The sequence below is a fragment of the Penicillium cataractarum genome, assembly GCF_028827025.1.
Source record: "Penicillium cataractarum strain IBT 29864 chromosome Unknown utg000007l, whole genome shotgun sequence".
Taxonomy (NCBI): Eukaryota; Fungi; Ascomycota; class Eurotiomycetes; order Eurotiales; family Aspergillaceae; genus Penicillium; species Penicillium cataractarum.
Window position 1 is genome coordinate 3,766,373 of NW_026622743.1, and position 25,781 is coordinate 3,792,153.

The 25,781-nt window shown below is 50.0% G+C and overlaps 10 protein-coding genes across 10 annotated transcripts; 6 read left to right on the forward strand and 4 right to left on the reverse strand.

Annotated features, from left to right (window-relative positions):
* Positions 1-2,435: 2,435 nt before the first annotated feature.
* N7496_008903 (glycoside hydrolase family 5 protein) lies at positions 2,436-3,745 on the forward strand (the record flags this gene model as incomplete). Its single annotated transcript, XM_056701822.1, has 3 exons — positions 2,436-3,161; positions 3,213-3,630; positions 3,687-3,745. The coding sequence occupies 3 exons, from the start codon at positions 2,436-2,438 to the stop codon at positions 3,743-3,745; spliced, it is 1,203 nt and encodes a 400-aa protein (XP_056553885.1).
* Positions 3,746-4,039: 294 nt separating this feature from the next.
* Positions 4,040-4,901, reverse strand: N7496_008904 (GNAT family N-acetyltransferase; the record flags this gene model as incomplete). The annotated part of the gene is made up of 4 exons (XM_056701823.1): positions 4,040-4,293; positions 4,347-4,464; positions 4,516-4,805; positions 4,862-4,901. 4 exons carry the CDS (start codon positions 4,899-4,901, stop codon positions 4,040-4,042), a joined length of 702 nt encoding a protein of 233 aa, XP_056553886.1.
* A 1,266-nt stretch (positions 4,902-6,167) lies between these two features.
* N7496_008905 (uncharacterized protein) lies at positions 6,168-8,300 on the forward strand (the record flags this gene model as incomplete). Its single annotated transcript, XM_056701824.1, has 1 exon — positions 6,168-8,300. The coding sequence occupies one exon, from the start codon at positions 6,168-6,170 to the stop codon at positions 8,298-8,300; it is 2,133 nt and encodes a 710-aa protein (XP_056553887.1).
* A 1,194-nt stretch (positions 8,301-9,494) lies between these two features.
* N7496_008906 (uncharacterized protein) lies at positions 9,495-12,386 on the forward strand (the record flags this gene model as incomplete). Its single annotated transcript, XM_056701825.1, has 1 exon — positions 9,495-12,386. One exon carries the CDS (start codon positions 9,495-9,497, stop codon positions 12,384-12,386), a length of 2,892 nt encoding a protein of 963 aa, XP_056553888.1.
* Positions 12,387-12,842: 456 nt separating this feature from the next.
* On the forward strand, positions 12,843-13,415 carry N7496_008907 (cysteine hydrolase family protein; the record flags this gene model as incomplete). The annotated part of the gene is made up of 1 exon (XM_056701826.1): positions 12,843-13,415. The coding sequence occupies one exon, from the start codon at positions 12,843-12,845 to the stop codon at positions 13,413-13,415; it is 573 nt and encodes a 190-aa protein (XP_056553889.1).
* Positions 13,416-14,102: 687 nt separating this feature from the next.
* On the reverse strand, positions 14,103-16,894 carry N7496_008908 (uncharacterized protein; the record flags this gene model as incomplete). Its single annotated transcript, XM_056701827.1, has 3 exons — positions 14,103-14,679; positions 14,748-16,466; positions 16,566-16,894. The coding sequence occupies 3 exons, from the start codon at positions 16,892-16,894 to the stop codon at positions 14,103-14,105; spliced, it is 2,625 nt and encodes an 874-aa protein (XP_056553890.1).
* Positions 16,895-17,845: 951 nt separating this feature from the next.
* On the forward strand, positions 17,846-19,024 carry N7496_008909 (uncharacterized protein; the record flags this gene model as incomplete). Its single annotated transcript, XM_056701828.1, has 1 exon — positions 17,846-19,024. The coding sequence occupies one exon, from the start codon at positions 17,846-17,848 to the stop codon at positions 19,022-19,024; it is 1,179 nt and encodes a 392-aa protein (XP_056553891.1).
* Positions 19,025-19,320: 296 nt separating this feature from the next.
* Positions 19,321-21,433, reverse strand: N7496_008910 (copper amine oxidase; the record flags this gene model as incomplete). The annotated part of the gene is made up of 3 exons (XM_056701829.1): positions 19,321-19,529; positions 19,590-20,498; positions 20,548-21,433. The coding sequence occupies 3 exons, from the start codon at positions 21,431-21,433 to the stop codon at positions 19,321-19,323; spliced, it is 2,004 nt and encodes a 667-aa protein (XP_056553892.1).
* Positions 21,434-22,873: 1,440 nt separating this feature from the next.
* On the forward strand, positions 22,874-24,280 carry N7496_008911 (uncharacterized protein; the record flags this gene model as incomplete). The annotated part of the gene is made up of 1 exon (XM_056701830.1): positions 22,874-24,280. The coding sequence occupies one exon, from the start codon at positions 22,874-22,876 to the stop codon at positions 24,278-24,280; it is 1,407 nt and encodes a 468-aa protein (XP_056553893.1).
* Positions 24,281-24,417: 137 nt separating this feature from the next.
* On the reverse strand, positions 24,418-25,223 carry N7496_008912 (uncharacterized protein; the record flags this gene model as incomplete). The annotated part of the gene is made up of 3 exons (XM_056701831.1): positions 24,418-24,628; positions 24,684-24,755; positions 24,808-25,223. The coding sequence occupies 3 exons, from the start codon at positions 25,221-25,223 to the stop codon at positions 24,418-24,420; spliced, it is 699 nt and encodes a 232-aa protein (XP_056553894.1).
* Positions 25,224-25,781: the final 558 nt, after the last annotated feature.

Sequence of the window (25,781 nt, forward strand, 5' to 3'; positions counted from 1 at the left end):
ATGACCCAGGGAAGGGTATTTCTGGTGGCATGGCATGCTCACCGTCTCGATCCTGTTTCTATTCTTGTATACCCTGCATGGGCACTGAGCTAGTCAGTGCGGTTTAAACAACACCACCCACTTGTGATTAAGCGATGTCCGCACAACACCTAACCGAGTTGTCCACAGTATGCTTCATCTTCTTGTATTCATGATCGCAAGCCCGTCAAGTCCTGCGACAAGGGAAAGAAAGTCGATGCGCGATCAGAGTCCCTCGATCCCCGATCCACCCTGGTGATATCATAGCAAATCCCCGTTTCAAATAAATCACCTCCCCCTCCGTCTCCAACCCGGCAACCCGACCTATAGTTATATACCGCGTACTCCTAACCCCAAGTTTCAATACCAGGAAACGAACGCTGCAGTCATACCCCCTCCTCATCCGGGACTATCCGCCTAAAACAGTCCAAACTATCACGACTCATTTCCCCCTTCGGCTCCCTGGCCTAAACTCGAGCTTCTCATTCGTAGCTCACAGCCTTACGGGAGTAACGGGACCTAGTGCTCCCCCAATCCAATGATTCCAATCTCGTATTTGTATCGTAACTATCGTTGTTTGGGCGTTTTGCCGCGTGGAATGGCGCTAGTGTTTTTGAAGTTCTCTCGGCCGGCCGAGATTTCCCCGCGAGTCCGGATTAGAACAATGGCACGTAGCGTGAATACAGTAGTTTGTGCGGGCGCTTTAGCTTGTTAGAGGCTTGGGTCTAGGGTGGAGTTTGGATCGCATGATCGGTTGTCCTCTTTTTGGGTTCTCCACTTTGTTGCTTTGCCATTTGGATCGACCTGGATGCGGCTTTTATGGGGTTGGGGGGTTTTGTGGGCACTGGGAGAGGAGGGTGGAGGGTGGGTATATTCTGCATTGCTATATACTCTAGTGTAGGTTTAGGTTGGCTACGGTCGCAGTCGTGGGACTTGAGGCTTTTTGGTGGGTTGGTTTAGGTTGAGTAAAGAGGGTTTGGTATGCAGCTAGGACTTCTTAGGCTTGTACGATACTATGATTAAAATAGCTGATCTTGAATTCTGGTGATTAAGTAGTCTATACAGACCCGACTAGAATTGACTGACCACTGCATATTATAATAGGAGGATCGTTGTTCCGTGATTTCTGAGCATAGTATGAGAGAGTAGGTACTACTAGCTAAGATGACCAACGGATGCTAGAGCTATTTGAATTATTATCAATGGAACGTTAGAACTCAATCATAATGAGTTCATCTTAAATTCATTTATGACTAGACAATTCTGTTGCTAATCATTCTCAGCGTGGTCAGTGTCCAGTCTCAAGATGGATCCGGAGGGCACTAAAATTGGCATTGCCAATGGAGTGATCCTTGACCTTGGCCGTGGTATCGTCCGAGGTTAGGATCTGGCAGTTGTTCATCAACAGTAAGTTTCATACTTGGTCGATTCAGAGCTGTGGTATGCGTTTTGGGTGGCTGAGAGGAAATATTCTAACACCTTTTTAGGGCGTTTAGTCTCGTTGGATCTTATCCGACGTGATAATCCTCCCTGTTGTCGAGGACCGGCGAAGGATGGCACTCCGACACTTAGGTATCAGGTCTAAAGCTAGACCGATTCCACAACAGATACGATGGTTGAAACCCCACAACAAACACAATGGTTGAAATCCCGCACAGTAGTTTCAATTGTGCTGATAATGGCAGCATCTAACATAAGCTGTAATAGTCTAGAGTGCTGCGTTCACACTTAGCAAGTAAATGCCGAGCCAATCCACCAAATCTGAAACAACGACCAAATACTACCTACCCCGTGCAAAGGGGAAACTGAGAGAAGATTGCTTGCGAATATGCCCAGCTTTACTCTCTGGAACGACCATTCACTCTTTGTAGTAATGCATCGATGCTAATTGTAATTGTGACTACGTTATCCTGCTGATTATCAGGGCCGATCAATACCTTAGCATGACAAGGGCCCGAAATACTAGTGTGGCCCCCAAATTTTGGTCTATGGCCTTCATCAAAACCAAATCATCCTCAGAATGAGTTTAAGAAACCCGTAATTCCAAACAAATGCTTAAGTAAAGGCCGATAATCTAGTTATCCAGAAGGGCAAGTGGAGCAGAGCAACCCGCAACCAGCGATTCCGGGTCCAAGATCATCGTGGCGTTCAAGAACTGTGACGCCAATTCCCAATTAGGGAAATCGTCAACTTTGAAACACCGCACATCATTGCTTTTCTGGTCTTATATCACGTCTATGAGTCTGCCGATTGGTTACATCCCCTGACCTAAACTGCGACTGTCGCAGTCGCAGATCAGGGGCGTTCCGCAAGGTAGATCGTGGGGTACTTACCAGACCCTGGAAATGATATTTAGTCTTAGTTGGCCGTCCTATCGACGATAAGCAGCTCATCCAAGTCGCTGCTTTTTCATCGCTATGGGCGCCTTCTCTAAGATTATTGCGCTGGGCGCCTTTTCTACCCTGGCTGCCGCTTGGTTGCCTAAAACCAACAAGGAAATCACAGCCAGCGATGGTACGAACCTTTTCACGACATCCAACGGCAAAATTCGTGGTGTCAACTTGGGATCCCAATTCGTTTTCGAGCCATGGATTGGCGAGAGCGCTTGGAGTGACATGGGCTGTGGTGGTCAAGCATCGGAATTTGACTGCGTGAGCTCCCTCGGCCAGGACGCTGCCAATAGCGCTTTCCAGAAGCACTGGGGCAGCTGGATCACTCAAGACGATATCACCGAGATGGTCAGTTATGGTCTGAACACCATCCGTGTGCCAGTCGGGTACTGGCTTCGCGAAGACTTGGTCTACGCGGATAGCGAGCACTTCCCTCAAGGTGGTCTGGACTACGTCAAGAAGCTTTGTGGCTGGGCTAGTGATGCTGGCATGTACATTATCATGGATCTGCATGGTGCCCCTGGTGCTCAAATTGCTGAGAATGCTTTTACGGGTCAGATGGCCCCGGAGGCTGGATTCTATGTTGACTACCAGTACGAGCGTGCTCTGAAGTTCCTCGAGTGGATGACCGGTCTTATTCATACTGTCAACGAGTTCCGGAACGTTGGCATGCTCGAGGTTGTCAATGAGCCTGTTCGGGATAATGACAAGGCCACCTCTATGCGTCAGAACTACTACCCGAAGGCTTTTGAAGTAAGACCCAACAAATATTGTATCGTCCAGAAATACTTATATTCCTTCTAGCGCATCCGTGCCAACGAGACCAGCGCCGGCATTGACAAAAACGACTATCTCCATATCCAGATGATGGACGAGCTTTGGGGCTCTGGAGACCCAAATCAATACCTCGATGACCTTTATTATGCCGCCTATGACGACCACCGGTACCTCAAATGGGACACCAGCGTCAACGTCTCTCGCGATAGCTATATAAACGAATCTTGCAACGATAATCGTGACAGCAATACCCCGACCATCGTCGGTGAATGGAGCTTATCTGTCCCTGATGATGTGCAGTCGACATCTGATTGGGACCCTAGCTCGAACACGGACTTTTATACGAAGTGGTTTGCTGCCCAGGTGCATTCTTATGAAAAGCAGCAAGGTTGGGTGTTTTGGACTTGGAAGGCTCAGCTGAATGATTACCGCTGGTCTTATCAAGGTGAGTTATAGTTGTGCTGCAGGACGGTGACAGAGTGGGTGCTAATCTGATTTTAGATGCTGTCAAGAGCGGTGTTATCCCCAAGGACCTCAACTTGCTGGAGAGTGTCTGCTAATCGGATATACTGTTAGGCTGGTCAATATGCAAGTCGAATTGTAAGCTGGTCGGTATTATTCATTTTCCGCCTTCATTTGTTTAACCATTTCTTCTGGCGCCCTGATAAAGAAGCCCTGTACTGTAATTATTTCTCTTTCAAACGCGGACTGTCCCGAGATCTAGACCGGATCCAAATTCTCGAAGACAACACCAGGTGATAGATCATTCGTGTGTATTGTAGTATGAATGTATGCCGTAGTCAATAGACGATGCGTAGGTTAGGAAAATGGCGGGATAAAGAATATTGATTCTCTTAGGATGAAGAGGTATGACCAGATTGCTGTTCAGGCCACCAGACCATCGCCCAGAGCGGTACACCCGGGCCACCAGGCTGAAGATTCGCATTTCTGTCGACTTTGTCTTTCCCAAGTGTGATCTCCTCGATCTCCTCGAATCCCATCGAGAGGTATAGTTTCCGTGAGTTGGGTGTCGTGGCTTCCAGCCAAATGGGGACGTTTTCGAGTTGAGCCCTCCTCATGTGTTCGCGCATGATGGTTTTGGCGAGACCTGTAGCACTGTTAGTAAGTTGTTTTTGGAAGACAACAGCCGGCGTTTCCTACCTTTCCCCCGGTGCTCGACCTCGGTCCCTATGCTGAAGATGTAATAGTACCGCTTCTGCCCGTGGAGGCCGATTTTCTTCGCATTGTCGGTCATGCCTGAGAACTCAGACCAGAGACGCTGAATAGGGTTAGCTGTTTATTCCGCTTTCAATCTCGCGATCCATCGTACCTTGAACCCAGAAAGCCCCATTTTCCATAGCACACAGAAGAAGCCAGCATAGAAGAGAGTCCACACATTGTCCACATGTCTACCCGGGGGAGTAACGACAGATGCAGCTTTCCAGCCATCGGCCTCGGTGATGATCGCATCGTTGAGCAAAGCAGACTTGACGAGAACGGACCAGTACGTCGGGAGGTACGCTAGTCGCTCTTCCGTTGGCATGTCCAGCAGCATGTAGGTAATGACGGGATCGTCGTCAAAAACCCGACCGTTCAAGCACGCAACTGGGGTCAGCATCTCTGCGCAACGTTAGCACAGATCGAGACGAAAGTGGAGGATAGGAAAGATCACATACCATGTCTGCCATGAGTGAGGGGCACTGGCTCTTGCTCCATGGTTGTAGGGATAGATCGTGTTTCACAAGAGCCTGGCCATATGGCGATGGTGTGTTTTTGCGCAGCCTGAATGCTCGTCGTCGGCCATGATGGTCCTTCGTGGTAAGTGGAGGTTGCGCTCCCAAGTGAACCCGTGGACGGCGTCGGCGACGTAATCGATTTCTTATGTAAGCGCCCAGTGACCGAAAATTTAAGGTTAAAAGTCTAACTCGCCAACCAAGGGCCGGGATTTCTATATCCTTACGATTGTTTCACATTGAGAGAAATTCATTGATTGTCTATGCTCTCCGTCGATGTAGAGGCTGGAGTATTTCCAGTGGCTCCGGAGGATGACGACTCATGAGGAATTGTGGGTACATTGGCATCGGCGAGTGGAGCTTTCTTCGGGCTGTCACCGCAAATTTTTCTGGGTCAACCCCAGACGTGCCAGACTTGAACGCGGAGAGCATCAGAGTCAAATACTGTAAGACCTTCCAGGTAGCCCAAAAAGCCCAATTTTCTACCATGAGGTCTATGCCGAGTCCCTTAGTGTATACCTCGGAATTCGAAAGCGGTATCCCTCGATCTTGGAAAGTAGGGCAATTCAGGCCAAGTCTCGTCGCTAGTGGTCTGTATTGTAGAAGTCACAGCCGAATACTTCCTCGATCATTGCCCTTTCTATCCAGGTCAACTCCATTGGGATGGCCTGTATATTAGGTCCCCCACGGTAACGGCAGGCTAATAATGTGGAATCGTGGCTTTCCTAACTATAAGCCATGTCACATGTACAGTTTTTTCTTCTCAATCTTCCTCTGAACAGCTTTTTGGACCTGTCACTGTTGATAATTTACCTAAAAGGGACTAGAGCTTTTCGCCCTCCAAAAATTTCTCCCACTGCCAGTGTGCGATTCACTCTTGCTCCAAGCTATTCTGGAGGTCGTGTCTTCGGGGTCTGGCTCTAACTCTACTACAATCTAGCGAAGGTGAGCTCTCACGACCATTTTGAACTACGCAATATTAGTAGGCTGGTACTGAACTCTCATTGGGTCGAACAGAGGGCCCCGTCTTGGGTAGCGTCGATCGGCAGCAACTGGAACATCCCAGTTGGAACCAACATTCCTTGTGAGGTCGAGGAGGGAGAAATCAAGAAGCTGGCGCGAGTCGGGCCTCCAGTTCATCAGAGCTAGGCTCGTACTTTGGCTCTGTCTTCCATTTTCCCCTTCGAATCGGGACTCCAGTCGACAGCCCAGAGCGATCAATCACCACTGGTGTCTCTCATAAGTAGTGATGGCCAAGTCCAAGGGTAAAGGTGCCTCTAGACGAGAGGCTCAAACCCACCAAGATGTCAGCCCAGCCATCCGGCTTTCAAACCTGGATGATGTGGGTTCTGCAAAACGTCCGAACCGAATTTTGAGCGACGAGGACGAGGCTACAGTCGCAGAGTGGATAGTTCGCTGGCTCGATCATGGTTTCCCTCTCGAGAACCAAAAGCAAGTGAGCGCCTTTGCCCGATATTTCATGCACATTGTCAATCATCCAAACAAGGATGTCGGTGTAGCCAACGACTTTTATGAGAACCTTTTTAGGCGGAACCGCGCTATCAAGGACCGTGTTCATGCTGCGCGCAAGGCCTACAAGAGTGCGAAATTGAAGAACGAGGGCCGAGAGGCCAAGGAAGAAAGACTTGCCAGGTTTCCGGCATTCCTTAATAAACTGCAATGGGGATTGAAAATCCCATCTGAGCACCTTTATGTGTTTGGCGACACGGGTTTTGTGACTGCAATTTCCTCAGAGCATCAGGGATTATGCATTGAGGCCTCGACTCGCGACGACGGAGATTACCGGAAGATGACGTCTGCCATAATTTGCGGAAGTGATAACTACCGATTCTTGTCGCCTTACCTGATCTCAAAGACAAGTGCTGTCAATCAGCAACGAATGGTTTACAGGAATGTGTCCACCTCCTTCGCAGCCAAGCCATGGGCCAATGCAGAATTTTTCCTCGACTGGATCGAATGTGTCTTCGAGAAAGAGACCAAACCCGTGAGGAGTAAGGGTCCTGGCGCCCCAGGGCGACTTCTGCTGGTTGATGGGATCCGTTATGGAATTACTCCAGAGATATTCATGAGCTGCTGGAATAAAGGCATCTACTTGGTGTGTATACCGCATAAAGGTTCTCCTTTCTTCAATCCACTAGAGTGTGGTGTGTTCTCCAAGATGCACAAGGTCTATGCTGAAGAGGCAGCTACCAAATATCGTGAAGCGAAAGCTCCTTTCATTCTAGGCCCGAGACATGTGACAGATTTCATTCTGCACCTACTGGATCGAAACCTGTTGAAAGGTCAACTCGAAAGAGCATGGAAAAAAAGCCATCTCCATTCTAGAGATGAAGAAGCCCTCCGCAAGCATGTTAAGGGGATACCTGCAACGCCTGCGCCCGTGACTCCGATCAAAGCAAGAACAAGATCAGCAGCCCGGCAACAAGTTATTCAAACTCAGCCAATCTCTCCGCCGCGCTCTTCTCAGCAGCCCGAGGAGAGTCGACACGCTCGCGAGTCAACAAGCGATTCTTCAAGCACGTCGGAGAATGAATACGAGACACCTAAAAGACAGCGGCCATCGGGGCCTCGTAACCGACCTCCACCTGCAAATAGTCTACCAAGGGATGCTGGAGTTGCCAAAGAAAACCCCTCCCTTGAATCGCCATTACGGGCTCATTGTATCCCACGACCGTCGCAGATGATTCAGATATCTGATGACGAGAGCTCTGTCCATACGGCATCAAACTCCATACCTTCAAATGGCGAGAACTCTGACGAAGAGGCTTCGATCCGGGAAGAAGCCACTCCTATATTCCGAGCATCTTCACCATCTCGACAAAGGCCTATTTCGGCCTCGTCTTTCTACGGAATGTCTGGAGCCCTCCTGGAACCCCGAAATCAGTCACCAAATCGCACCCGGGTAATTGCCCCTTCTGTTGAGATCATCAACTCCCATACCCCTGTGCGGACAGATCATGATGGTCCCAGGCCTCGAGACAACGAACGCGCCGAATCAGACGAGATGCTAGATACTACCGAAAATATCTGGACTGGAGCAGGCCTTGAAAGCGCTTATCGAATGCAAATTCGCGCACTTTCAGATCCCCAAACGCCAGAAAAGCAGAGGAAAACATACGAGAATAAGCTTCTAGCTTTAGCTCCGATTTTCTCTGGATTTGCACCTGGGACCGTTAGTGCTCTACAAGCCCTCGCAAAAGCAAGCTCAAAAAAGGATCCAGCCCAGCCAAGTTCATCACGGCCTCTGACGCCCCAGACGTCCCAACGGGCCAGGGTCAGAAAGGAGAAACCCAACAAGCAACGTCGGCAGCCTCGAACGGATAGGGGACCTCACCAAAGAACCAACCATACGTACTTTTGATTAACAGCATGGGGTACTAAAAAGTTTCATTCATTTCCTATAGATCCTTTCCTTTACAACATTTTTATTAAGAGCCGTCTCTTTTATCTTTCGTTTAAAAAATTCAGTCTTTCATTCGTCTTCTGCCTCCTGTATCACTTGCCTTTTTGTTGACTCCCATATCTGTTGATTGGGGGTTCAGTATCTATCAACATTAACATAGCCTCATGATTGAAAAGATGGTATGACATTGTTTCCCGATCATTATAAATGTATGAGTGACTTATAAAATCCTCTACATGCTCTTTTCGTGCTGTATCTAAAAGGATAGGAGGACTTTGTTGTAGCTGCAGGAGCAGCTACGCCCAAGTGCTGCCTTAGGTTTCCCATATCTTCTCAGGTCGAGTACTCTGCCCTCTATCATTTCCGGATTTCCCACTCTCCACTTCAGTCTTGCTCTTTCTCCTCCGCATCATTCGTCACCTTCCTTCTCCCCTGAGCCGCCTACCAGACCAACTTTCTCTTCGTCCTTCCTTCTCACTCTCTACTTCCCCATCCTTCTGCAACCGCTTCATCACTCCCTTCTCCTCGTCTGTGGATACCCAGCTTCACGTTTCCATCACCCCAGCTTACTCAAAACAGTCTCATTTATCTGTGTGTTGCTTCGCGTCTTGCCAGCTACACCAACAGGAAGGTGAGAGCCCTCTTCCAAGACGCGCGCCCTCTATCCTGTCTCTGGATTCCTTACATCCAGTCCACTCTCTCACGCCTCGGTCCAAATATTCTCCCATCATATCCCATCCTCTCCCTGCGTCGACATCCTCTGCGAACCTTTCCTGATCGTTCTGCCCTTAGTTCAAGCTTGAATCACCGAACTCATCCTTCTGAGACTTTGGGGTGACAACCCTCCCATCCTCATCTTTTTCAAAACTGCTGGTAAGTCACGCAGCCCAGTCCGAGCATTACCTCTGCGGAAATAGCTGGTTTTTCTGCAACTGCTTACCACTATCATTTTCAGGGCTCACTTGTATTCCACAAGCACGCTAGTATTTTGGGCCTTGCCACTGTTCCCTGAGTGACGGCCCTGATATTGATTCTAGTTTGAAGCCAAAACCTCCTTCTCGAGACTCTGTCTTTGCTGCCACAACCTCTAGTTGTTCGCTGCAAAATCTATTCAGTCAACTCTCGGATTACAACGTCTTCGGTCCAGTCTACATGACAAGAACCAGGAGCGAGGCTGAATTCGAGAGGCACAGCAAAGAGGTTCGCAAGAGACATCCTTGGGTGATGCAGCTTTTGGATTCTGTCCTAATCTTGAACAAAAGGACTGGCTCTGGCGGTCCCGGGACTGCTCTCCAACAGCCGGCCCCAGCCCCGAATCCTAGTCCCAATAAGGGACCAAGAACGATGCCTCGTGCATCAACTCACCATTCATCTATGCCAGGGCCTGCTACATCCAGACACCCGGCTCCTGTACAACTGAGACCCAGCAGCAATCGAGGACAGTCTTCCAGCAGAGCCCGCGCTACTCAAAAACCCCATCAGTCTCAAGCCACCTCTAACCTGGTCAGCCCGAATACTAAAGCGCTGCGTGCAACTAGTGAGTCACGGAACGCGCAAAGCAACCGTGATACGAACAACTTGACTACTCACAGAGTTGGTCAGACTCTGGCAGAAATCCCTGATTCTAACAATACAGGGGTTTGGCGGAGCACAATGACCCTCGATGATGCACAGGGACGGACTCGTGCCCCTCAAACCAAAGTCCCAAACAATATGAAACGAAAGCTTACAAAATTGTCCAAGCGGCAGGAAAATGGAGCTATGGTTTGGAACCGGCGTTGGATGGAGTTCCGGTTCCCTATGCAAAGACTGCCACTTTTTGACGATATAACAAACTCATATTTGAGACTTTTCGAGAAAGTTGAGACGAATGTCCAGAAGTGGGGAAGCATCTACAAAAACCCAAGTTTTCGCCGCGAAATAGAAGGCGCGCGGGACTTCCACACCACTACAGAGGACGAAAAGACAAAAAAAGCGAGACTGCGACAATTTCCCGAAACATTCCAGAAAGATCTTCATGAGCTCAGAGTTTCGGAGGACAAGGTCTTTGTCTTGACAGATCTTGCTCTTGTGACAACCACTTCCGGATGGAACAAGCGTCTCATAGTTCCGCGGCCTAAGACTGTAAATGGTCGACGTTTAGAGCCCCGGAAAGTGGCTTCGGTCATATGTTGCGTTCCCCATGTCGGGGAACCTTTGCCGCCGTGGATCACTTTCAAAGTGGACCGAATCAAACAATTGCAAGACAACTTTGATGGCACTCCTGTTTGCTTCACTCTGGATGGATGGGTTGAGCCTTTCCATCTTTTGGACTGGGTCAACCTTATCTTTGATCCCAAGACTAACCCTACAGGAGCGACGGGCAAAATCGCTCCCCGCCGATTGCTTTTACTTGATGGGTACAAGTTCCCCATCAATCCTGATTTTTTCATCACTTGTTGGTTGAAAAACATATTTTGTGTGTGTATTGCTCGTCATGGGGGTCAATACTTCAATCCTTTGAACCATGGCATGTTCCAACGTATCAGTGACTTGTACGCGGACTGGATCATGTCCCAAGTCGAGGATGAAGCCGATGAAACACATGAGTTTAAGGCCGACCCCCGAGAATTCGCCGCAACTATTCGGAGAATCATGGCCCATTCAACTGTGAAGAAAGAGATTGCAGTGGGCTGGGAACGGACATGCTTGTTTCGGAGCGAGGATAAGCAGGCCATCCGCAACTTGATTGATGGAGAGGTTGTGCCCGAGTCCAGCGGCTCAAGCACTTCTGTGAGAGCCAGGCTAAGACCGAGACCGGAAACTCCTCCCCAAGGAATGGCGGTGAATTTGATTTCACCCGAGCCCTCGACACAGAGGACACAAGAGTCGGGTCCTTGTTCGCCGCTGGCCCAAAAAGGACCTGTGCAAAATGACGATGACGGACTCGACGGATTTATCTCAGAGGACACGTATAATTCGCAGAGTGAAGAGTACGTACCTTCTCGAGAGTGTGGTTTTGAGTCAGCAGAAGACTTCCCTTGTGATGACTTCCTGCTGGACGGCTTTTCAGAGTTTTTCCACGGTGAAGAAGATGAGACAGTAACAAGGGATGCCGAGGCTTCGTCCGACACAGTTGAGCCTCTAAATTTGCAAATACCCGAGCTGGCAATGACCCCAGAGTCCAATAATGTGATTGTTGACGAGGACCGGTTGGGTGTCACTACAGATGACTGTTCCAGACATCCGACCAGCCCGGTAATGGACTCTAGCGACCACGACGCTGCCATCCTGAGTGATGAAGATGAGGAAGACTCGCAGTGGTGCCGAGGCCAGAAAAGGAAAATGCTTGAAAGACTTAACAGTATTATTGACGCAACTTCGCCGGAGTCGAAAAGAAGGTGCAAGAGAAAAGTCATGGAGACATACAAGGAAATGGTTGCAGCATATGGTACACTCCACCGTGTCCTAGCTGCCAAATCTGTTTACTCTGGCAGTGACACCCAAGACCCACTGCCACTACCTCCAGTCTCAAGATCCGACAAGGATCACTCCGAACGAGAGGACGAGCATACTGAGAGCATTGCCCATCAAGCCACAGGTGCTGAGGTCACCTCTCAAGCCGAAGATCACGGCCAAGCTCAAGCCGATGGACCTGAGAATGGTGATGGTCAGGCGAATGATCAATTTGATCAGGTGCAATTCGAGCTGCAAACGCGAGACGAAGAACGGCGTCGCAAAAAGCGTGAAAAGCGGAAACTCAAGCACAAGCAGCAAAAGGAGCGCCGGGAAGCAGAAAAAAGACAAGAACATAACGCCCGCATATTAGAAGTGGAGAGGGTGTTGGAGCAGGAAAGGAAGAAGGTCAAAGAAAGAGAGGAGCCTCTGAGACTCTTGAAGGACGAGCAGAAGGAGAACTCTCAGGCTCAATCGAGTCGACGCTACAAAAGCAAAGGTCGGAAGGGCTCTTCTCCCGAAAGGACCAAAAAGCTTCAACAGGACAAGAATTGGTTCCAGCCAAGGCAACAATGGCAAACCAAGCTCACTCCCTCCTCAAGCGGTTGATATTCTATCGGGCTCTATTTTTTCTATTCTCTGGGATGTTCTTGTGCATTGCTAGCTACTCATTGCCTGCAATGATTTGCAATGTTGAAGTATTGAATGAAGCCTTGTCAGATTAGCATGTTCATATTTTGTACACCAGATATCGATGCAGCCTCTAAATGAGCACAATGCTTTACAATGCGTATTCTCAAGAATAGTGTAGTTATGATAACGATAGCTGTAATGATCCCAGTAGATATCAGAAATTTGTTTGCTGATAAAAGGGACATTCCGGTTCCGGGATAGTGGCAGACTCCAGGAAAGCGGAACCGGCATCACAACAAACCACCATCGACAATCTTTCTTCCTTCTGAATCCCTCTTCCATCCTACACATCTCTTGATCCCTCAAATCCACTCCTCAGACCCCGAGAATCCTTCACCACTACTGAAAGCTTCCAACACTCCAACCGCCACCATGGGGAACACCACCCTCCTCATCCTCGACATCGAGAAAGGCGTTCTCGACATGACTGGCGACAACGAGATGTACCTTGAACGCCTCAGCCAAACCCTCAGCGCCGCTCGCGAGAACAACATCAAAGTGATCCACGTTATCACTGCCTTCCGTCTCGGTTACCCGGAGTCCCACCCCTCCAACGTGTCCGTCACCGGTGTCGCCGCCGCCGGCCTGTTCGAAGAGGGCCACCCATCCACCGAGATCGACCCTGCCGTTGCTCCCATCGATAACGAGGTTGTCATCACCAAGCGCCGCGTTTCCGCCTTCTTCGGCACCGAGCTCGACATGATCCTTCGCTGCTACAATACCGAGCGAATTGCCGTCGCCGGCATCGCTACTAGCGGCGCCGTCCTCTCCACCGTTCGCCAGGCCACTGATCTGGACTACAAGATTACAGTCCTGAGTGATCTTTGCAAGGATCGTGATGAGGAGACTCACGAGTTCCTGATCAACAAGATCTTCAAGCGCAAGACCAATGTCGTTACCAGCGACGAGTGGATCCAGCAGCTCCAGGCCGACAACCTCTTCTAAGAAGGTTGCCATTTTTCCAACTGATGGATATTCCCCGAGCTGGCAAGAACATCGATTGCCCCTCGGGTAGATAGATCCAGTCAAGTTTCTAGTCTGCACTCGAGAGATAGAAACGGAGTTTTCTTTACCATCTTGTATGTGTGTATGTCCAAAAGTATGTACAGTAAATATGTCCAAATGCTAGAAAATATCAAATGTATCTTAGCTAGAAGCGCCACTTCAACCGCGATGGTTAGAGGATGACGCGTAGAAATTGAACGCCTTGATGCCCGTTATGTCGTGAATGGATGAGAAGTGCCCTGGTGGGCGGAGAGTCTGATGTGGAAAGTCAGGGTCCCCGTGTCGTGATCGATGTAGGTGCTGTGTACACCTTGCCTCAAGCCTCGTGAGCCTGGCTGGATATGCACACTCGTTTTCTTTGCCGAAGGATTGCACGAGCTCGAATATTGTCTGTGCCCGGTTCCCAGATTATGTCTGTCATAAAGACACATCTCGTGGGTTCTTTCCGGGGCGCGTGGTCATCAACGATATGAATCGCCTTCTTGACGAGAAGAGGAGAAACTGGACGCGTTGGTGGGATGTGATAGAGTGAGGAGGATAATTGAATATCTGCAGCCAATCCTCTCGAGATCTGAAGTATCACCGCTTTCTTGATAGTGCAGTCTGCAAATACCTCCTTCCCTCCAACTATGTCCCAGGCTCATACCGATAGCGATGCCAATTCTCAGCAACCCACCAATTCGCAACATACGCCGCATCCCAAAGCCAATTGAGAACCTCCTGGTCGTACTTCTTCCCAATAGTCTCAGCCAAGTCCAACAAACTAAACCGAGAGATCGGCTTATCTTCATTGGGATCCTCGTTCAAATCTGAGAACCTCCACTCGACGTCTGTTATGAGCGGAATCACCAGGCGGAATTGTGGCTTGGCAGCGGAGCGGACACTAAGCCAGGAACCACCGGTGTTCATCACGGTGAATTGCCAGTCTTGTCGGCCGTCTTTCTCTTGGATTAGGGGCCGGATGAGAGATTGGCCTTCGTATAGGGAGCGGATGTCCTGGGCAACGGGTGCGGTGGTCTCGCTAAGCGATGAGGACTCGAGTAGTAGATCGATGATACTCGGGACGATTTGGTTGCTGGAAACCGGAGCGGTGATCTCCACGGGTGGGAGATGTGGGTGGGCGAAGACGATGGGGACTTGGAAGTTGCCGACGTGTGGGTTGTCGTAGGGTGTGATACCGCCGTCATTGGGTAGAGACAGGCCACTGAAGGACATTGTTAGTAAAAGTGACCCGACAAGGCAGAGCGCTCAAAGAAATCCAATTACACATACTGGTCACCAGCCATGACAACGAGGGTCTCATTAGCCACGCCCTTTTCCTGGAGAATTCCCAATATAGTCGCAAGCCAGTTATCCACAAAGCCGACGGCATTCAGATACCGATTCAGATCCTCATTTTGTCCCTTCAATGAGCCCAGAATCTGTTCATATACATTTCCCGGCAGTCCCCAGGGATGATGAGTAGTCCCCGTCAAATGCGTTAAGAAGAGACGCTCATGGTCGCGTTCGGCATCGTCAATAGCATCGCGGAAATAGTCCTCAAGTTCGGTATCGGCATAGCCATAATAGTTTACCTCCTCGCCTTTCGGCGGGTACTTGGCATCAGGGCTTTCGATGATCTCCTTTGTTTTCTTGTCCTTGAAGCCCAAGACCGGAGTCAATTTGTCCTGGTTGTCATAGCCTTCGGTCACGGACTGCATCCACATCGAGTGCCACGGCCACTTGGTAAAGTCGTCGGTCTCTTTGGTAATACTGGGTTGCTGGGTGAGCATGTCGAAAACGTGAGGCAAGCAGGGCTGGTAAACATGATGCTCCCATTCGCGGTTGAAATCGGCCACCAACGGGGTCACACCACAGAGTGTACCTGTCAAGCTTTTCAGCGTGTAGGTAGATGTTGTGTAGGCGTTCTTCGCAGTCAAACCACCGTATGACTTCCTTCCGGTACCTTCCTGACTCTCAGAGTTGAACCCAGTCGGGGTGCCAGTAAGATACTCGGCAGTAGGGGTCAAGTTTGCGATCCGCCGGAGAACATCTTCAGGAATGACCTGATTATCCCATGAATCTGCGATTCGCTCAAACATGAACGAGCCCTTCCGTAGAGGAAATATATCTGCTCTTGCACTTTCGAGCTTGAGCAGAACCACATGTTTGATCTTGACGCTACCGTCAGCCAATGCCTTTCGGATAGGCTCAAGGACGGGTTGGTCAAGATTCGAGATATGAAGCGGGGCCATTTCCGCATTATAATGAAGGGCATATGGATCGGACTTGTCCCAATCCTCAAAGCCGGGCACACTACCAGCCGGCATCCATGAGAATGGCGGTGGTGGATGCAAAGACGAAGCCGAAGTCAGGTAGTCGTATTGATAAGGGATGCCTCCGATTTCGATAGGCGAATCTCCATGACCACCTTCGAATAAGGATGCCATAGGCAATGTGCCTGATAGAAACCAGTACATAGGATCCGAGGGTCGACATAGCCGAAGTACGACGAATAGACAAAATGCGAGTAGCATAAGTACTCGAGGGAGCGCTCTTTCTGTGATTCGGACCTGTTTCTGGGTGCCACTGCCAGCAGGGGCGCCAATCAAAAAGTCCGACTCGTCATCATCGCTCGAATCATTCAAATAATCATCCTGCAATGCAATGCGCTCGTATATCTCCGGGTCGGGAAGGATAGACGATTGGTTTCGGGTTCGTAGTCGCTCGAGCGGTCGCACGACGTACGGTCGCACCCGAGGAAAAAGCCACTGAAAGGGCCATGCTAACACATGCAGGATACCGCCAGTCAGTTTATGTATAGGCCGGGCAGAGATGACTGCAGTCATCGACAGCAATCCCTCGCCAATTAAAAAACCAGTCAACCCCGTGAGGAGTGTTCGTATAGCGGCCGTATCGTTCGTGAAGGACTTGGCTTGGCGCCAGTGGATTTCCGCCCCGGTGAAGACGTATACAGAGAAATTGGCAGAAGCCATAGCGGATACAATTAGACTATATGCGCAGGGCAGATAAAGTTAGAACCTCCATTGATAAAGTTTATCATGATGCATAGCTTAGATGAAAAGGGCAAGCGAGCACATGGCCACATACCTAAACGGGACCACAACCAGCACGTCGAGCGCCACGCGGTATCGGGACCGGGTGTGGCTTTTTTGAACAAAGACTCGCAGGAGCAGTAAAATGACCACATCTTGAAAGTAAAAAGTGATTCCCCAGACGAATAACTTGCTAGGAGGAAGAGAATGAAGGTGGGCGTAGAGATGTAGGAATTTGGCAGAGAATAGCGACCAGAACGCAAGGGCGTAAAAATAGCAACGAGAGAAATCCCAAAAGGCTTCCAGGGTCCGACCGGGAGATTGATAAACCTGCTGGAGGTGGTGGGTCAAGGAAGAGAAGACGGTGCCGACCACTTTCACCATTTTCTTTCAATGTCTATACCAGCCGTCTCTTGGAGACCGGCTGCATGGTAAAGAATGGACAAAGAATCAGCGCAGAAGAAGAAGTCAGAACAATCAGTTCGATTAGGCAAAAAAGGGGAGAGTAATAAGGTGTCGCGTGCTCAGGGTATCGTTTTCGTTTATTAAATGCGAGAGCCCCGTCTCGTTTAACCATTTAATAAGGGCTGATAACGAGTTGGACCCCATCTTGGCTTCTTGGCAAGAAGGAGTGGCTAGCAAGGCTGAAGGCGTGATTAGGATCGCCGAGACAGAAGGATCCATTTTGATTCACTTTGGAGGGGTCCGTTTGACGGTTTCGACGGAGTATGACGCTGGTGGATGTGAAGTGGACGATAAGCGCCAATTGCTCAAACCCGATTCTCTAAGGCAGAATTTACATGGCCTACGGAAGAGAAAAGACAAGAGAAAAGAGAAAAGACAAGTTCAATCGGTACAACAGTAATAGCGTCACCCTGGCCTAAAGAAGAAGGCATCAGGGCAAAGACAGCCATAAAAGCGGTCGATAAACTGACCATTTATGGGGTTTGAGCAATTGGCGTTTATCGTCCGCCCCAGTGGATGTTGGTTCAGGGTGGAATGGGGTGCATTGGACGTCGGACTTTGGAGCTGGGAAATACCCAATTGGTTGCTAACGAGTCCTTGGCGTCTCCCAGGCGCTCCGCTCGTTCCCGTTCCAGGTTGATTGTCCGCCGTAAGTCTCCACTTGCATAGGAGAATAAGAGGGGAGAAGGGGCCGAGTGTCAGGGTCGGAATGGTCAGAAGGCAAGGGTGTCGTGGTACTCGTGGAGACTGGAGGTCAGAGAAGCCACCGAAGACACTCCTTGTCTTTCTTTTTTTATCACCAGAACAAAAGTCCAGACTGTTCGTTCCTTCTTTTCCCACCCCTCCTGTCCCCAGATCATAGCCCTGATCATGTTAGGGGGCTATCTGGGTTGGATTCCACTTCTGTTTGAGCCGCTGGCCGACTATTATATTCCGCCCATTCAGCCTCAAGCTCGGTTACGTCCCGAGAATCGGCCTTGGCAGGAGATTATCACGGGTCTGTACGGTGTTCCGCCCCTGATCAAGATTCATGATCGGGAGGGCACCGTAAAATGGAAGTTCGAGCGCGACGACGTGCATCAGGAGCTCCCGCCAGCGCTACAGCGCTGCTTGTATGCCTCTGCTAACGATGCAACTGAACTCAAATGGCTGCGTGGAGGCACGGCGGTTGCAGCCATCTATAGCGATCTCGCATTGATCATCAATCATACTCCGGATGACCCAAAGACGGACAAGAAGATCACCTTTGCTGTCTGCAGAGATAACGAGTTTCTTTGGAATGCACATAGCGTGGAACCCTTGCCGGGAGATTTGCTAGCCGTTGCGACCACGGGACAGCGTCCATGGGATGGAATTCTTGTGTATAACGCTAGCATGGCAAACCCGCTGGTCGATGAGCCGCCGGTGCTGCAGAATATCACCGGTCTTCGGGCTATCCATGCCATGATCTGGGATGAACAGGCCCAAATGCTGTGGGCTTGTGGGACGGACGTTGCAGCTGATGGGTCCGACCCCATTCCGGCCCATGGAGTCATTCAAGGCTATCCATTCGATGCGTCAACGAGTCAACTTCGCAAAGACGACGCGTTCATTTTCAGAATGGAAAAGGCATATGACATTGACACGGAATGGGGTGCGGGATATTCGTGGTGGGCTGGACCTCACGACCTAGTACCCGTTCCGAATCAGCGTAAATTCCTCATGTCGAATGATCGGGGCTTGTATGAGTTTGATATTGAGAAAGGCGAGTTTGTCGCCGAGTATGAGGAGGTAATTGAAAAGTACATGAAAGGGTTTGAGGTCACGACAGATGACCGTCATGGATATAATCGGGAGGGCGAATGGGAAGAGTTGCCCGAGTCGGACTTGAAGAGCTTCAACCTTGCTCCCGACGGAAGTTTCATCTATGTGCAATCACTATGGCAGAAGTTCCGTGGGTTCCATACCAGTCTTGTGGTCAATGGGCAGCGTAAGAAGATCAACGTTGGTGATGAAATCTATCGGTCGAGGTGGTATGGGGATATCGACGGGTGGCCGAAGCCCAAGTGAGGAAATGGTCATTATGAAAAGAGAAATGTGTAACGATTGTTGTTTGTATTATTATCAGATTGCACCCACATATTCCCAACCAAAAATCATGGGTTTCCTCATCTCTTTGTTATTTGCAACCACTTAGTAGGACAAGACATTTTGAATTGGATGGACGCAGAGCAGAGAGGTGCAGGTATGTCTGAAAGGTATCTATTGCAGGGGCTATATACGTAGTTCAAGTATGTGCCCAGTCGCTAGCATGTCATGATATCGAGAAAACAAAATACATGATCAAGTGAGTTTATCCCAAATCATCACAGCTTCACCTGGTTCCGATCCTGGGGCCCAGAGCAGCATGAGGGCTCCGGGTGCTGGGTGGACTGGTTGAAAGACTGCGAAGACTGCGGGACGTCCAAGGCTGGGTTCTTAGTGAAGAAGCCATCCGGCTTGAGCATGACGCTGACACGCTCCATGGGCATGACAGGGAAGTCTTCAATGCGAGGGTTGTGGGTGAGACCGAATGCTGCATGAAAGTGTAAGCCAAATTTTCTCGTGAGACCAAAATAGTGTTGGGATGACTTACTGTGCCACAGAACAACATCTTCATCCTCCACGTTCTCGTTGCGAGCTGCCCACACTTCGACACCCTCTGATTTCTTGCTCTGGTTGGTGAATTCACCTCCGGCGAAGAGCTCATCGTCTTGATACTTGGTCACCCAGATAGGGCGCGTGGCGAACTGAGCACGCTTCGCGCCGAAGGACTTGGGGTGGGACAGAAGCATTTGGCTTGGGCTGGTCTGCAGTTTATAAGCGATAGGGTGGTGGGTGATTGGGTTGATGATGCTGTCGTTGCGGATCTTGAACACACGGTGCTTCTCAACACTGGTCGAGGCGCTACCACTCTGTTTGATGACATTCTTCTCGGTGGTGTATCCGACCAACCAGGGGTTCGAGTCATCCTCGGGCATTGGCACACTGTCTTCATAATAGATGGTGTTCTTGTATCCATCCAAAGCAGGGTCAATCCGCAATGAGAACATGTGCTGGTGGAAAGGGGCCATCACTCCTGGTCCCACATTGGTGCCCCATGGTACGGTCTGGCCGTCCATATTATCGAAAGGAACGGTTGACAGAATACCGGTCGCACGAACTTCAAGCTCGATGTTTGCAGCCTGATCGAGGATAAAGGCAAAGATATACTCATAATTAGCCACGGTACAGATCATCTGCACCACGAGCTGGCGGTTGCGGACGACTGTTGCAGCGCCACTGCGGTAGTTGGTGTGCTTATGCTGCAGACCGTTATCCTGCTCGTGCATGCAAATCACATTCTTAAGTTGGATGGGTTCACCCTTGGCATCGGTGCGGAAACCATCGAAATACTTAATATGACCAAGACAGTCACAGCCAAGAGAGAGTTGGTTTGCAGTGATGCCAAAGCCAACGTCACCAACGTCAAAGGCTTGCTTGCGATGGTATGGGGCACGGGGATCTAACAGCGTCAGCCATTGGTTCCAATTACAATGGGCTAGAAGACTTACCACCGTAAGGAACAGTCATCTCTGAGAAAGACAAGCGATAAAAGGTATTGCGACCGTCATAGGTCACATTGTGCAGGACCAAGCCCTCACGGTTGTTAAAGCCAACGCGGAAGCGCCATTTCTGCCATGAGACTGCGTTTCCAATGACGTTGAAGGAAGCACCCTCAGGTTGTTGCACAATATATGGCTTGAGGTCAGTACGCAATGGCTCATCAAGCAATTCGTGGGCGTACTGAACCGCGGGCACTGGCTTCCACGGCTGTGTCTCTGTGGTCTGGGAATCGGCTCCGCCGGGGAGATAATCCATTCGCACCAGTTCGTGAGTAATGCCATCGAAGACGGGAGAGAATTTGCAGGGGATAGAATATTGGTTGTTTTGTGGGTGGTCAACAGCCACGATATACATGTAGCACTGGAACAAGCGCCGAGTTTCCTTAGCATCCTCGGTGCCATAGATCCACGGGTCCAGGCAGACCGACATTCCTGCCGGAAGCTTCAACTTCTCAATTTCCGCCTGGACAGCCGGGTGGCCCAAGCAAAGTGCCTCAATCTCAAGCATTTCGTCGATATCAACGGGGCCCTGGACATCCTTAGGGAGCTCCTTTGCCGACACAATGGACTTGGTGTCCGCATTCAAGATAGCCTTGAAGAAAGAACCATTGTCAAGGCGATGGAACAAGGCCATCAGCAGACGCGCCGGTTTGCGAGGACGCGGCTTGCCGAGACGCTCGGCCTCAAGATAGGGAATGGTCTCATGCTTGGTGGGTTCTTGGAGATCAATGCGCTTGTATCGCAACTTGACACCGGGAAAAGCGGCCTCCAGAATGCGAACAGCCAACTGGATCTCCCCAGGGGTAATGGGATCAAAGGGGTGTAGAGAAGACATGGTGGCGACGAGGTCTGACGATCTAAAAGAGGTCTCAAAAGAGCGACATTGAAGCGTTTTATGTGGTTCTCCAGATCCTTAGGCCCCCCAGGCACGACCATCCTCTTTTGGGCAAATCTTTCGACCCAGGCGGGGATTTGTCTGGTTTGTTCGATGATTCGCTGATTTTCATCCACTTTGGCGCATCTTTACCTGGTTATAGTTTAGCGCGTGAAAATTGGCAAACAGGGCCTCCGATAGACCAGGCTGTTCCTATTGGCTCGCCGGGTGATGGAGACTCCGAGGTTTTTGGGGTAACCTTAGCAGTTTACTGTAGCACAGAACTCGTATTGATAGCCGCGTGGTGAATGACCGATCGTTGATCTACCGAGCGTAAGTTTAGCTGCTTGAGGTGTAGGGTATGTCTGTGGTTATCAATGCTTGAAAATATATCTTAACTACTATCAGAACGGAACTGCGTGGATGAATTGAGAAGGTACTGCGCGAAGGTGGCGATATATATCTTCCAATTACAAAGAGAGAGCACCCGACTCAAAGTCCACCCCGACCTGCCACATTACCTAATTTCCAAGTGCTTTTCGCATTTCTAGCGATGAATTCTGCCAGATCTAGAACTTGTGGACTCATTTGTATCTTGCTGGAAATTATGGATGTCGGAACATATGCTCATTGCAAGGGGATCCATTAGGATTGACAATGAAATGATTACATCAAATACAGAGTAGTCTAGTCAGGAAGTCGATACTATTGTTACACCACGGGATTGATCTCTCCCGACTCCAGAATTCACCTAAATCCAATTAATCTCGTCCGGCTATTAATTTTCAAAGTCCACGTTCTGGTGGAGGGGATGTATTTCGTCATTGTGCGCCCGGAATGTCTTGCGCAGGGGGTTCCTGGCAGGGGCTGCATCCACTGCCTACCAGCTCCTCGCAATGGATACTTAGTTTGTTATTGTTAGAGTGACCCTTGGGAAAGCATTGTATCAAATTAAACAAAGACCTTCATGTTGTCGCTTCTTTGGGTATAGAAATTCGATATCATGAGGAGTACACCGTGTTGTTGTACCGTCGGTGGCCCTGGATTCAGCCTCCTACAGTAGCCAAGGCGGGAAGGAATTCAGGGCTGCTACAGTCCATATCAGATCCCCTTTCTAGATCAGACGCGAGAGGAACATTCTTGATCACCAATAGGCCAGACCTTTTCGTGTCCAAGTATAAAGACGGATCGCGTCTGCTGTCGCGTGCAAACCGGCAATACTAATCACGACAGCACCAGCACCAGCACCAGCACCGCGCCGACGACTTTTCAGCCAATATTCTAATGTGCAGACTCAAATAAGCTCTACCATACTCTGCAGCACAGGATTTATCGACTTGATCCGACACTCATCATCATTTTCGTTTTAGTGAACGACCAGCAAGTCTTTTTGACCTTCAAATGCGCTGGGGGATCTCTATACCGCTGCTCGCGGTTATAGGAGTCGAGCATGCCTTTGCATCTCACTACCATCATGGCAGACCTCACCATGTGCACCTCAAGCCTCATGCACAACAACTAGAGCCCCGTGATGTGGATTGGGCGGACCGCATCCCAGCGAACATGATGCTAGAAATTCGGACCATTACCAAAACTGTCTTCGAAGACTGCGTGTCAACGAACACCATTGATCCTGCAACCAACATAATCTTCGCGCAATTAATACATGTCCCAACAAACGGAGTAGCAGTCCCGGCGCCTGCAGTGCCCGAACCACCGAAGCAAGAGTGGACCAACGCGATGCCAATGCCAACCCAGTCGATGCCGAGTCAATCTATGCCTACTCTTGCCAACGTAGCTAAGCCAGTGCCGGCACAAGACGAACAAACAACCACCGTCCATACGACCAAGACAGTAACTGAAATCAAAACTGTCAGTGTTAGTGCCAGCATCAGCAATGTGGTTCCATCTTCCGCGAACAGCTCCGTCGAAACAAGAATAGAGCTAGTACCCCCTGCACCAACAGCTCCTACAAAGCTCGATGCATCACCAGCTCCAGGTCTCCTTCCTTCCCTTCCACAACTCCCACAGGCACTCGAAGATGCGTCCAAGAATGTCGTCTCAGACCTCCCACTTTCAGGACTCCCGTCCTTGCCATTGAGCCAAATCCTAATTCCGAACGGACCTGCCGTGCCAGCAAACCTCGACTGGACCGCTCTCCCTAAAGATGGAGACTTTGCGATCGACCGCTTCGGCGGACGTAGCAAGCCATCGGGGACACATATTAAATACCACGGCAACGTTGGAATTCCCTGGGGGAGCAACGTTATCTCCGTCAGTCCGACCAAAGCACACCGATACAAATACGTCGTTCGCTTCACTGGCTCAAATACCGAACCCTGGACCATCACAATTTGGAACAAGGTCGGTCCTGATGGCAAGATGGATGGGTGGTATGGTCATTCTGCATTGACGTTTGTTCTTGCGCCCGGCGAGACACGGTATGTCGCGTTCGACGAAGACTCGGAGGGAGCATGGGGTGCGGCACCTGGGACCGATGGGTTGCCTGTGGATAACTGGGGTGGATTCACGTCTACCTGGGGAGAGTTTTCATTCGGAGATGCGGAGAATGATGGCTGGTCTGGGTGGGATGTCTCGGCTATTCAGGCGCAGATTGCACATCAGGATGTGCAGGGGATGCGGATTTGTATGGCTGATGGGAAAGGGTGCTCTATCATTACCCCTCAGGCTAAGAAGGTGGTTAACGCTTATACTGAGGCGGACAGACATCATGATGGGATCGGGGGTGCAGCTGCTCCGGGGCCTGTGAGGTTGATGGTAGATATTAATTACCAGGAGTACCAATAATGTTTAGTGTTTTATGTATAGATGGGGTTTTGGTTATGTCCTTGCAAGGCCAGTTGCAGCGATTTCCATTTTATACACGAGTGTTCTTAGTTCACATCTGTCCAGGAGCGTTCATAATTTCCCAAAATACTCCAACTTTAGGACATGGAGGGGATGTTGATGGTGTCAATAACCCAGACCTTGCCGTTCTGGCTCGAGCTCAATCCAGTGTAAGTAGCCCCAGCGGCAGTGGCAATGGTATTGCCGAATGTGGTATCAGCGGAGGCCAGGGTAATGGTCGTGTCAAGGTACTGCTGAGCGGCGATAGTGCCAGTGCAGTCACTATCGCATTCGGTTCCGGTACCGTAGCTAGAGAAAATCAGCAAGTGGTAAATCTACGCTATATGTATGTTGGGCCACCTACCCGGTCATGTAAGGGCCAGAGGCAAGAGAATAGCTAGAAAGGAGAGCCCCAGTGTCGGCATTGGTGACAGTCCTGCATTAAGGTTAACATCCAATCAAGTATTCATTGATGCTGGGCAACATACTGCGTCCATGTCTCTCCATCACTCTCCAGATTGTACTCAATCCGGACCTTCTCAGACCCACTGACGGGGCTGGCAGTGCCATCCAGCTGACCAAAAGATCCGAACACACTGGCGCGGACACACCACTGACCAGTGGTAGCTCCACACCAGGAGTTGTCGGGCCAGCTCTCCAAGGTAGTCTGGACCAAGTCTCCAGTACCATTGGACATGCCAGGCCAAAGGAAGAGCTCGCCATTCTGGGTGGAAGGAGCAGTACCGGGGATAATGGTGGTAACGGCATTGATAATGGTCGACTTGGACGGACCCAAAGACACACTACCTCCCCAGCTATCACGCTTGGTATGGGTAGTAGGCGAGCCGAAAATTGCAGCGCTGGCAAGACCAGAGCTGGCCAGGAGAGGAAGGAGAAACTTCATGGTTTAAAGAATAGTAATCGCGAAACCGGTTCGTGAGTTAAAGTTGAGCACTGCTGATCTTCCATATTTTCCTGGGTAAATCGCAGATATTTATGCATTTTCCCCTTACACTTCAGTGGCGGAAACAAATAGGCTCGTTGGGACCGGGTAATAAGGTGTTGTTTCAAGGTAAAACACCGTCAGGATAAGCGCCAACTAGTTGAAACGGTGGATCCCCGCACCACTAACACGGTGATTGACGCATTAATTTCTACCAAACGAGAAACGGACAATAGCTACCAACGCGGAGAAGTCTCCGGTTTGTGGATCATATTTCTTTAAGGCTGACGGAGCTTGTCTGAGCTTGTGTCCAACGAGCGAAAAACGTGAAGAACATGAGATTGGAGGACAAGTGGGGAGGACCCTGTCCTTTAGGCCTGGTCTACCCCTGTCATCGCTATATACATTCTGGTCTTGAAGAAAAAGGCGGGAAACACCCGAGACCACATCCGAGTCCCCCGCTCCAGGACTAGTTTGACCTCCTGATAGCCCTGACATCAAGGAGGGGGGGGCGGCTTT